Genomic DNA, 11,966 nt, shown 5'->3' with positions numbered 1-11,966 from the left:
GGCTCAACATCGTGATGTCTATGAGCCATCAGCGATGGACGATGGCATCGTCTATCAGCCCAACCCTACACGTGACCTTTCCAGCAGGATTGCGTAATGTGTGAAGACGCGCATGCGCATCGCAGAGCTAGAGCAAGCCGAGCATTTGTGGTTAAAAAGTGTATAAATAATACTTTTTTAAATAAAATAACAGATCATTTCTCCAGATAAGCCCCTTATTTCTCGGCTGGGATCGCGTAGAGCCCTTTGAAGCTGCATTGAAACTGCAATTTTGACCTTGAAATCGTTGGCCACCTTTGAAGTCCACTACATGGAGAAAAATCCTGGAATGTTTTCCTCAAAAAACTTAATTTCTTTGCGACTGAAGAAAAAAAGACATGAAAATCTTGGAAGACATGGGGTGAGTAAATTATCAGGAAATTTTTATTCTGGAAGTGGACTTATCCTTTAAACAAGAATTAAGTTGTGTTTTCTGAAAATATTATCAATTTTGTTAGTTTTTGCTTAAAACAAGAACAAATGGGGTAAGAAATTGCCAAGAAAATGCCAATGTGGTAAGAAAAATTACCTTTATTCAAAGGGAAAACAAGATTATTTTTCTTTCCCTATTGACAGTTTTTTTTGTTATTAAACAAGACTTAATATCTGAAGTCATTTTGCTTAGAAAATGTATCTCTTGATTTAAGAATGTTTAGATATTTGTAAAGGAAAACAAAACATAATTTTGTTGGCGAGCATATGTTGTAGACCAAAAATTACAAAAAACTAAAAAGGACACGACGGTGACGACAGAATTTTTATTTTTGGGTAAAGAATCCCTTTTAAAAAAACTCATTACAGATCTAAGCATTGCTCCAGGCACAAAACCTTAGATTTACATATGGGTTTACAGCTTCACACCTCCCTTAAACTCTAGCCAACACCTATATTGTGAAAATAACCACAGTGTAAAGGCTGATTTATACTTCTGCGTCAGACCTACGCCGTAGCTTACGCATAGACGCACACACATACGCCGTAGCCTGACGTGCACCTCTCCAAAAATCTAACAGCGCGTCAGTTCTACGTGCGTAAAGGCTACGGTGTAGGTCCGACGCAGAAGTATAAATCAGCCTTATGGCATCCTGTGACGTCCCATTACAATCCAAGAGCTGCTGCAGAGCTGCAGAGAGTAGTCGGGCTTATGGGATCGAGGTGAAGGCCAACAGTGTCGGGATTTGCAGATAGGGATGGTGTGGGGATTTGGGCTTAACCTTCACTGATCTTACACACTAGCTCACAAGCTACAAGCTCTGGGACTCAAACAAGATGAATGGCATGAGGGCAGAATCGGTTATCAAATTAACGCCTGAACTTTCAGCAGGAGAATCAAGTATATCATGTAGATGTAACGTGACATGAAGTATTGCGATTGGAGTGGTACTGTATTAGTGTAAATTGTACCAAAAAAGTCTCAAAATCCCACACAGTCCAAGAATCACGAAACCTAGATGATTTACATAAGATTTCCATGGCCCAGAGAATAGCAAATATTGTTTTTACATAATTCTGAATTGCATTTAAAAGAATAGAAAAACGTGAGATTTTGCTTACCTTGAGGTCCTTGGAGTTTGGCTTTCTTAACTGCAAGAAAAAAAATTAAAAGTGGTCAGAAAGACAAAATAATTACATAATCATGCTAAGAGTTACATACTGTACATTGGCACAAGTTTAGGTAAAAAATGTAAACACAGAAGAACACAAAGGAAGATAATATTTTCATAACAGTCTTGGTGACTTCCATTGTATGAACCAATAAATACTCAAAAGAGAATAAGTCATACAGGTTTGGAAAACCATAAGAATGAACAAATATTTCTTTATTTTATTTTTTCAACAATTCCAGTGCACTCTGTACTTGGATTTAATGAGTAATTTCAAGCAAAAAAATAAATAAAAATACTAAACATAAACATAGTGATGAAGACACTATGTTCACATCTTCATTTGATACATGTTATCTAATACATAATTCTATGTCCTATATACTGAATGATGGAGTCACATGTTTGTAAAATCTTTTCTTAACAGCCATACAGACATTACAAATACATAGTGAATTTATTTACTGATATTTTATTTTTTGTTTGTTTGTTTACTAATATTTTCTTTATTTGGTTGGTTGGTTATTTATTTATTTATTCATTCATTCATTCATTCATTTTTGTTTGATAACTTAGACCAGAAGAGTGAAGGGAAAGCAATTCAAAAGTAGGCTTGATCTCATGATGAACCTTATGAAATTTAAAAAATAAAATAAAATACAACAACAACATTCAATTTATCACAAAAAAATGTGATATGCATATAAATATGTCATCAGGGTAACATTACCTATTCAGCTAACACACGAGGAATCTATGCTTTACCGACTGAATGGCTTTTGGACAGATATCCGATTATAAAAAGACTAGTGTGTAAATGCCTTCCAAGACTGACAGCAATCAGTTTAAAAAAGGTGGTTTGACAGCCATACAATAAGACTTAGGCTGATGATACACAGGGCAACTTTTTGAGCAATTTTGCCGGGCAACTTTTTTTGAGCAACGTTGCTTGGGCACTTTCCCATTGAGAATGGGTAACAAATTTCTATCTGGATATTTTACATCAGTCGTGGGCCCTGTGTCTCACCTGGTTGCCTGTTGACGGCAACATTTCCCAAAGCTGCCCGGCAACATTGATCAAAAAGTTGCCCAATGTATCATCAGCATTAGTCCAAGTGTAGGTGTAAGTTTGGGAGCCCTGCAATCCACACATGAGCGGGAAATCATGAATGACACACATGAATGAAGCAACTGATAAACATATATTAGAATGGGCTGAAAATTCTAAGCAAATCTGAAATGGTCAATATTTTCCAGCAAAAGTTAGCTTTTGTTGTAAAACAAAACAAAACACAAAACAACAACAACAACATGATCCCTTCATAAGTAAAAACTTTCAAAAGAACAGTCTGAAAATAAGTATATCTGAAATGATTAATGTTTTCCAGCAAAAGTTAGCGTTTGTTGTAAAACAAAACATAAAAAAACACACACACAAAAACAAAACAATGCAAAAAAAACAAACTCTCAATGTTTTCCAGCAAAATTTTGCTTTTGTTGCACTACAAAACAAAACAAAACGAAAAAACACAGTAACTGGAAAAACAAAACCGAAACAGGAAAAACTAGGGCTGTAAAATCAATTAATTGCTTCCAAAATAAAAGTATGATTTTACATAATATATTTGTGTGTGTCCTGTGTATAAATACACACACAAACATATATTATGTAAACACATACTTTTATTTTAAAAGTGATTAATTGATTTTACAGCCCTAGGAAAAACTAATTTAAAAAAATTATACCTAAAAATCATATGTATCATATTTGTGGTGGGGAGGCAATGTAAATGTTGGCAGGGCAAGAAAAAAAAAATCAGCATCAGAAAAATCCTTTATTGCGGAGTCCCTCTGTTTGGAAAACAAACCCCATTTTGAGCAATACTCCTGTCCTGTCGCGGTTTAAGACCCCACCCACGGCCATACAATAACTATTATGGGATTGAGCTGTGATTTAGGGCAGATTACTTCTGATAGCTGCTTGAGCCCGTGTGCTGGCCGTGGCTGGATGGATATGCCAGATGGATGCTGGGATTGGACGGCGGGCCGCGAGATATCACAGTGGATTACTAACGCATATTGCTGTAACCGCTCGCTGGATATCTGACAAGACATAGCGCACACAGGAACACAAGCCTCGTGGGGTATAATGATGTTGAGATTAGGACTGAGAAACAAAGGTTAACAACACAATGAGAAACACGAATGCAAGAAATGTGTTCCCAGAAAGCAACTCTGACAATCACTGTTCAGTGTGTGTTTTGTCACAGGAAGTCTGTGCGATGAGGGATATTTTCCACATTTCTAGCTGAGCGGAAACAGAGGTTAGGTTTCTTCAAGGCCTTGGGGAATGGGTCAGCGTGTCAGTGGAAACTCATTGACTCTCATTACTGTGGGGTGCTAATAACGGAAAGCAATGCATTTGTTTTGTTTCAAGCCTTCCTGAGATGCTGTGTTCAGACAGAGGGCAGCTGGACTGGAACTTCCTGCACGTCACCTTTGTCCAATCTACTCGCATTTATTCCCGAATATACTTGTGAAATTCTCAGCAAAAAAAAAAAAAAACTGTTTAAACCAGCCTAGCAACTAAGAGACCAACTGAGACCAGGAAAACAGCTTGGTTGGTTTAGGCTGGTTTAAATAGATATTTTTTTCAGAAGGGTAACTAGTAGTGAGCTGTCTCAACCTCTTTCTCTCCATGATTTTCTGAATCTTTTCTCCTTACAGCATGACAAAAATTCCCAAAATGTACAAAAATGTTAAGAATTAAAATGTAAAACAAAAAAGTGAACCTAATAGTAGAGGGTATATGAGTCTTTTAATAATAATAAAATAAAACTGCAAATAGTAATACTGTGAAATATTATATTCTAATATGCTGATTTGGTGTTCAATTATAACCAATTATTATGGTGCTCAAATATTAATAATGGTTCTTATTATTAATGATGAAGACCGATCAAAAGAACAGCATTTATCTGAAATAAATCTACTGTAACATTATAAATTTATTTGCTGTCACTTTTGATAATGTATCTTTTCATTCATCATTTCTTTTTTTCATACTTACCCCACACTTTTTGTTTTCAATTATAATAATATTCCACAATATAAATTTTTTTTTACTGTATTTTTGATCAAATAAATGTAGCCTTGTTGAGCATAAGAGAATTCTTACAAAAAAATAAAAAAATATATATTAAAAAATATATTAAAAAATCATAATTATTGCAAACTTTTGAAAGGTAGTATAACCCAGGAAGTGGAAACTGTGTGTCATTCAGTGGTGACCGGTGTGTATCGTTTACTTTCTACCCTGCAGCTAGCGAGAAGGATGCTGGATGACTGGACGGAGAGAGCAACAGATGGACAGAGGATTACATTTACAATCCCTCCACTCACTTCAGTGTCAGACACTCACTCACTCTATACCTTTGGAGCACAACAATTAAACTTAAGGAGTCATATCATGACATATCATAAATGTTTATTCTTTTTTTCCCCTCCGAAGGAAGGTTTCTTCTGACATTTAAAATTAAAGAGTCATTTTTTGCTGTTGGGGTTCAAGCGGATGTTTTGCTATGTTAAATTTACCTGATTTCAAAAGATCAAAGAAAATATGATGGATATGACCACTTCAAGATAAATGGCAATACAGGGACTGTCTCTTAAGTCAATCTGCCACAACAATCAAAGCCTGTTTTTCCTTCCACAATGTGATGCTTCCACCATGAAAAAAAAAAAAAAAAGTATGACTGTGACTTTATATTTCACAAATCTGAGTAGGAGTGGGCGATGACCAAAATCTTATATGACGATATGCGTACTTTTTTTTCACGGTAATGATATATATATCATGATATTGTTATTTTTGCTTTAAATAAGGTCTTTATGATATCAAATTTTTGATACCATAGAAATTTCTTAATTCTTGAATTTCATAGAATTTCATAATTCTTGTCACCAGTGTCAATATCACAAAACTAATATTAATACATATGAAATGTATATTTCTTTTTATTAATGTTACAAAAGTAATTTGTCAAAAGCAGTGAGAGATTTTCTCTCTTTTGTTGTTTGATTAACATGAATGACAGACAGCAGCAATATTAGACTGCGGTCACTTTAAGAGCTGCCCGGATCCAATATTAAGCTATAAACTATATATAAGCTATAATATAAGCTATTTGCTTTAATTTCAGACCTATATTATGGTGTTTACGAGGATACTTGTAAAAACGGCATTTTGACACATACCAGTGTGTGTATTTAGGCCTAACCATTCAAGGCCTATAAAGCGGCAAAAATAACTCCAATCAATACTCCCGCGCTCTAGGCCTATGAGCACAGACTTCATGTGCACGTGCCTCTCTGACAGCGCTCAGAAACAGTTTCTCAGACAGTGCATAAGTGCACACAGTAAAATTAGTTCTCTTTCGCTGCTGATTGCTTTTCAGTGGCTTAAATCACTTGTTTTTAAACCACAATACTTAAAAACGCATGTAAATGAGTTTTCGTGACCACATAGCACAGCAATATTAACGTAAACATGTAACCGCGATAAGAGAAGATAGTCCAAAATCTCTATGGGTTAATCGTGTCTCGATATATATATATGGGTATATCGCCCACCCTAATTCTGAGCCTAGTTATATCTCACAACTCACAACTTTTTTCTTGTTACTGTGAGATATATACTCTGAATTGTGGGATATAAACTCAGAATTGTAAGATATAACACAATTCTCATAAATAAATAATCGGAATTGCGAGATAAAAAGTTGCAATTTCCTTTTTTAGTTTTTATTCCACGGCAGAAAAAAAAAATTGAGATGTTAGCACAGAATTTAAAGAGAATTCTGTCAGAATTCTCTTTTCAGAATAAAAGTCAGAATTGTGAAACAGAAAAGTCAGAATTGCGAGATTGACAGAAAAGTCAATTGCGAGATAAAAAGTTGCAATTACCTTTTTTTTTTTTTATTCTGTGAGGCAGAAAACGGTTTTCATGGGTTTCCAATGGGACTGGATCTCGAAAAGTGAGTGTTACATATGAGAAGTGAGTCATATGAGAAATATGAGCTTGCTAAAACAATGCTTAAATAGTGATTTATAGCCAAAATAAAAAACACTACCAGGTGACACTGACACAACATCTAAAGCAAAAAATAATAATAACGCCATTTACGTTTCATATTGCAACTGCAGTCTTGCTTGCTATCTAAATGTAATTAGATCACCATAAAATAATAGCAAGACAGCATTAATGTCCTCATGAGCTGCACACTAAAACCAACAAAACAGCACATCCAGCGTAATCTGATTGACAAACAAATAACTCATATGACTGTCCTTTAACTGAATGGATCTGAAAACTCAGAAGGTCCCATTCTGAATCAATCTAACAAATCCTTCACTGAACAAACTCATTTACAGGTTTGCGAATCAATCTGACTCACTTACTCAACTACACTCTATCAATGCTTGCAGTGAAATTCTGTGCATGTAAGGTTAGTGAAGCTTCAATCAATACCATAATGGATTAATTTCTCATACGACATTGAATAATTCAAGATTTATAAAATAAAACATTAAAACATACATACAACCAGACAATTCACTCTGTAAAACAATAACCGAATGCATTCTCTGCTTGCAATAAATGATTCAGCGCACTAACATCACCTTCATTCCCCCATCAGGGGGTCACAATGAGTTTGCCAGTGAATGCAGTAGAGATGTAAAACCCAGCCATGCATGCATGCTTCATAAATACACATCTGTATGGCTGTAATAAAGCCGATCTGATAAATGTCTGCAAACGTACACCAATTCGATTATTCGGCAAAGTCACAACAAACGTGTCTAGAGATCAGACCGAACCGGACACGCTTAAGTCCACGTGACCCCACACGGCCGTTCTTTGTGTCTGTCTTACGTGGGTGCGTGGAGATCGCTCATTTGTGTGCGTAATGACATCACCATGGAGATAGGCCTTTTGTCTGAACAGCAATAAATAAAGAAACAAAACCGTAATCCTGATGAAAGAGGCGGATGGTGAGTCAGAAAGGCCAGAATGCTTCTTAGGTTAATACATGACGGAGGACAATATTTGGAGGATGTCATCAGCTAAACATCAGTTCTTACTGTACATACAACAACCTGTGCTCAGTTCAGGCTGTCCTTCTGCACCCTACCCAGTGTTCACTGCTTCCTACACAGAGAAGGGGAGATCTGTAGAAAATCACTTCACTGACAAACGTGGTTATTTGGAAAAACACATTTTACACAGTTAAGGCATTTTATGTATGATGACTATACTCCTGTAAAAGAATCTAAATAAATTAAATAAACAAACATAAAATAAATACAAAATTACAATACCCTCATAATTTATATATTATATAAATATGTATTTAATATTGATTTAAGATTAATACACAAATTAATATAAAACATGGCATACTAAAAACCATAAATAAAAATATAAATAATAAATAATATTTTAATACATTTGTAATAAAAGTTCATTTTGGGGGGGGGGTTTATCACAGTTAGTTATATTAAGAAAAATGAAGCAGCACAACTTTTTTTTTAATTGATAATTATAATAAAATGTTTATTGAGCAGCAAATCATCATATTAGAATGATTTCTGAAGGATTATGCGACACTGAAGACTGCAGTAATGATGCTGAAAATTCAACTTTGTAATCACAGGAATAAATTACATTTTTGGTAATATTCAAATAGAACAATTTTTCGCAACATTACTGTTTTCACTGTATTTTTTGATTAAAATAAATGCAGCTTTGATGACCAAAAGAGACTTTTGCATTTGTAAACATTTCTTTCATCATAATACATTATATTATTAATTTTTTCAAGATTTTTTGTCTTCTGTTTGGTGCAATGACAGCAGCACTCATGCTGGCATGGATAAATTTGCAATTGGATTACATCAGGTTCAGACACATATTGTAAATACTGTTTGTGTGTCCAAATACTCAAATCCTCCTGTTCCAGTTAAGTTTAAGAAAGTAGGGGTGGGCGATATGAGCCAAAATTCATATCACGATATTTTGCACTGTCCAGGCGATATCGATATTATATTGCGATATGAGAAAAAAAAAATTACAGGCAAAATATTTTAACCTTATATAACAGGGTGGGCGATATGAGCTAAAATTCATATCACGATATTTTACACTGTCCAGGCGATATCGATATTATATTGCGATATGAGAAAAAAAAAATTACAGGCAAAATATTTTAACCTTATATAACAAAAAAAGGTGAGGGATTGGACATAGATTGGAAAAGTCTTTTTTTATTGTGCCATTGTTTTTCTCAAAAAGTGCAAACGTGCAACATGATGTAGGCTGGATGAATTAAAATTAAATTAAATTAAATATTGTGTGTTTGAGTTGGCCTGTGGTTCCCAAACTGCTGGGCCCCCCTTTTGTAGAGAAAAATAATTTCAAGGCCCCCCACTCCCTCTTTTTTTTTTTTTTTTTTTTTTTTTTTTTTTTTTGGGGGAAAATCTCTTATACTCACCAAGGCTACATTTATTTATTTAAAATACAGTAAGCACTGTAATATTGTGAAATATTGTCAATTTAAATGATCTATTTGAATGTTTTAACATATATACTGTATTCCTGTGATCAAACCTGAATTTTCAGCATCATTACTCCAGTCTTCAGTGTCACGTGATCCTTCAGAAATCATTCTAATATGCTGATTTGCTGCTTAGTAACCATTTCTGATTATTATCAATGTTGTAAACATTTGTGCTGCTTAATATTTTTGAGGAAACTATTTTTTCACGATTCTCTTATGAATATTTGAAATTGTCCTTCGTATCAGAGCGCTGGAGTTCGTTAGAAACAGAAAGCGGCATCAGTTTACTGTCATGGATTTGTCGCGCCGCGCCGCATCCACAGCAGAGAACATCACTGGGTTCTATTTGCTTTTGTCAAATTGCGCCGCTCGAGTCTGGTGTAGACACGTTGTTTTTGGTATTTGTGAATCTTAAGTATATTCATAACCTACTTTACGTTTACCTGGCACTGGAAGTCATTTCACAAACTTGTAACTTTTATGCTTGGAGCAGAACCATACGTCGTTCATTTACTGTATATTTTTCTAAATGGCTCCCTGCAATGAATACAACGCTGATTTTTCAATCGCGCCATCTAGTGGTCTGTTATTGTTATACAACAACAACTTCTACAACTGATAACGGAGCGCTCAAGCGGGTCATGTTGAGGTAATTAAAATATGTCAAATTCATATTTTGCACTCAATTATTTACTTATTATTACAATTATATCAGTCAAGTGGCCGCATGATAAGCGGGAAAATTACGTAGTGTAGTCTTTATCACCCTGCAGAGGTTTCTTTTGTAAAATAATCTGCTGACTGTACACGATCCCTCAGTTTGGGAACCACTTGAGTAAGCGATTTGCACTCTATTAATTTGGTCTGTTACGATGCCCTACGTGTTTGATTGTGTCTATTGTGTACAACAACAACTTCTACAACTGATAACGGAGCGCTCAAGCGGGTCATGTTGAGGTAATTAAAATATGTCAAATTCATATTTTGCACTCAATTATTTACTTATTATTACAATTATATCAGTCAAGTGGCCGCATGATAAGCGGGAAAATTACGTAGTGTAGTCTTTATCACCCTGCAGAGGTTTCTTTTGTAAAATAATCTGCTGACTGTACACGATCCCTCAGTTTGGGAACCACTGGAGTAAGCGATTTGCACTCTATTAATTTGGTCTGTTACGATGCCCTATGTGTTTGATTGTGTCTATTGTGTTTGACAAAAGCGTTCAGCTTCGACTCTTTATCGTCATTTGTGTTAAAATTTGCAAAGCGTACCCAATTGAACAAAACTATATAAATGCAAAATTTTAATTCATGAATATATAACGGTATCCACGGTATAGCAAAATCCATATCTTGGAACAACATAACCACTTTCATACCGGTATAGCGCCCACCCCTATAAGAAAAGGACACTGAGGAAACTACAACACATTCGAAACCATGCAGAAAGACTTCTAAGTTTTATAACTGGTGATCCACAAAGCCAAACTTCAACTGCAAGCACATTTCGTGTGAGTAAAAGGTGTAATTTGTGAAATCTGAGGATACTGTAAGTGTGATGAGAAAAGAGCTGTGACCTTTTAAACCTTAAACCAATGAAATAAAAGCTCTCGTGAGACACGCTGAGGAATTTAATCACAGTCCGGTTCCTGCACAAACATTTCCTTTGTCTCTCTGAATAATTGACTTGTTTGGAGATCCTCGGTGAACGGGTTTCTTATGCAAGTGTTTGTATCTGTGCAAATCTGCTCGTCTCCACTGATTCTTTCTGCTTTACTTGCATAGCCTCAAATATATCACTGTACATCAACACAAGTTCCTGAGGAAAGGAGGCGTTGGGGGTAAAAGGCCTGTATGGTTTCCCTTTAACGAGGAAGGAAAGTCAAACACCTTTTACACACTTCATGCTTCAAACTAAAACTCCTCCACAGAACATGTAGTCTGCATTTGCTTCTTTTTTAAGCTTGTTTCATGTATTTTCTTTTGTCAAACAGCCCAGTCACTGTTTAAATCACATTAGCCTGCACCTCTTCATAGATGAGGATGAGCAGTCAGTGTACGGACCCACATTCACTGCACTCAGCCTTCAAGCCATACTGTGTGGATATTAAACAGAGACACTTTCACCAAAGACAGCAATCAGCAAAGCAAGCATTGCCACTGGAGCAGATTGAGCATAGATAAGAAAGAGAGGAAATGATGGAGATGTTGATCTGCAACTGGCCGGTGACCAAAGATAAAAGGAGTATGTGTGTCTCTGAAGGAGTATGAGAGCACATGACACACAACGCTTTTGATCTGCTTTCATTCAAGAGGGCCTGATGAGCCAGCGGCATTTACAAAATACAGCATGTTAATAACTCAACTCAATCGCTAAATATAGTATTTAAAATATTCAATTAACATGATCTATTAATATTATATCAATAAATTGTATTACAATTTATTTATATTTTATATTATATCATAAATGTTAGTGTATGTGTATGTGTATAGATAGATAGATAGATAGATAGATAGATAGATAGATAGATAGATGATAGATGGATGATAGATGGATGATAGATGGATGATAGATGGATAGATAGATAGATAGATAGATGGATAGATGGATAGATGGATAGATGGATGGATGATGGATAGATAGATGATAGATAGGTAGGTAGGTAGGTAGGTAGATAGATAGATAGATAGATAGATAG

At 35.2% G+C, this 11,966-nt stretch overlaps 1 protein-coding gene across 13 annotated transcripts in view; it reads right to left on the bottom strand.

Annotated features, from left to right (window-relative positions):
* Positions 1-11,966, bottom strand: part of LOC107686461 (protein unc-13 homolog B-like) — a 100,721-nt gene that overhangs the window by 80,489 nt on the left and 8,266 nt on the right. For all 13 annotated transcript variants that reach the window (XM_016483476.1, XM_016483480.1, XM_016483481.1 and 10 more), the window contains exon 2: positions 1,594-1,623. In XM_016483476.1, the coding sequence (XP_016338962.1) occupies positions 1,594-1,623 (30 nt within the window). The remainder of the gene's footprint in view (positions 1-1,593; positions 1,624-11,966) is intronic.

The sequence above is a fragment of the Sinocyclocheilus anshuiensis genome, unplaced genomic scaffold (assembly GCF_001515605.1).
Source record: "Sinocyclocheilus anshuiensis isolate Anshui unplaced genomic scaffold, SAMN03320099.WGS_v1.1 scaffold838, whole genome shotgun sequence".
Classification (NCBI taxonomy): Eukaryota; Metazoa; Chordata; class Actinopteri; order Cypriniformes; family Cyprinidae; genus Sinocyclocheilus; species Sinocyclocheilus anshuiensis.
This window is presented reverse-complemented; position numbering and strand designations above follow the sequence as displayed.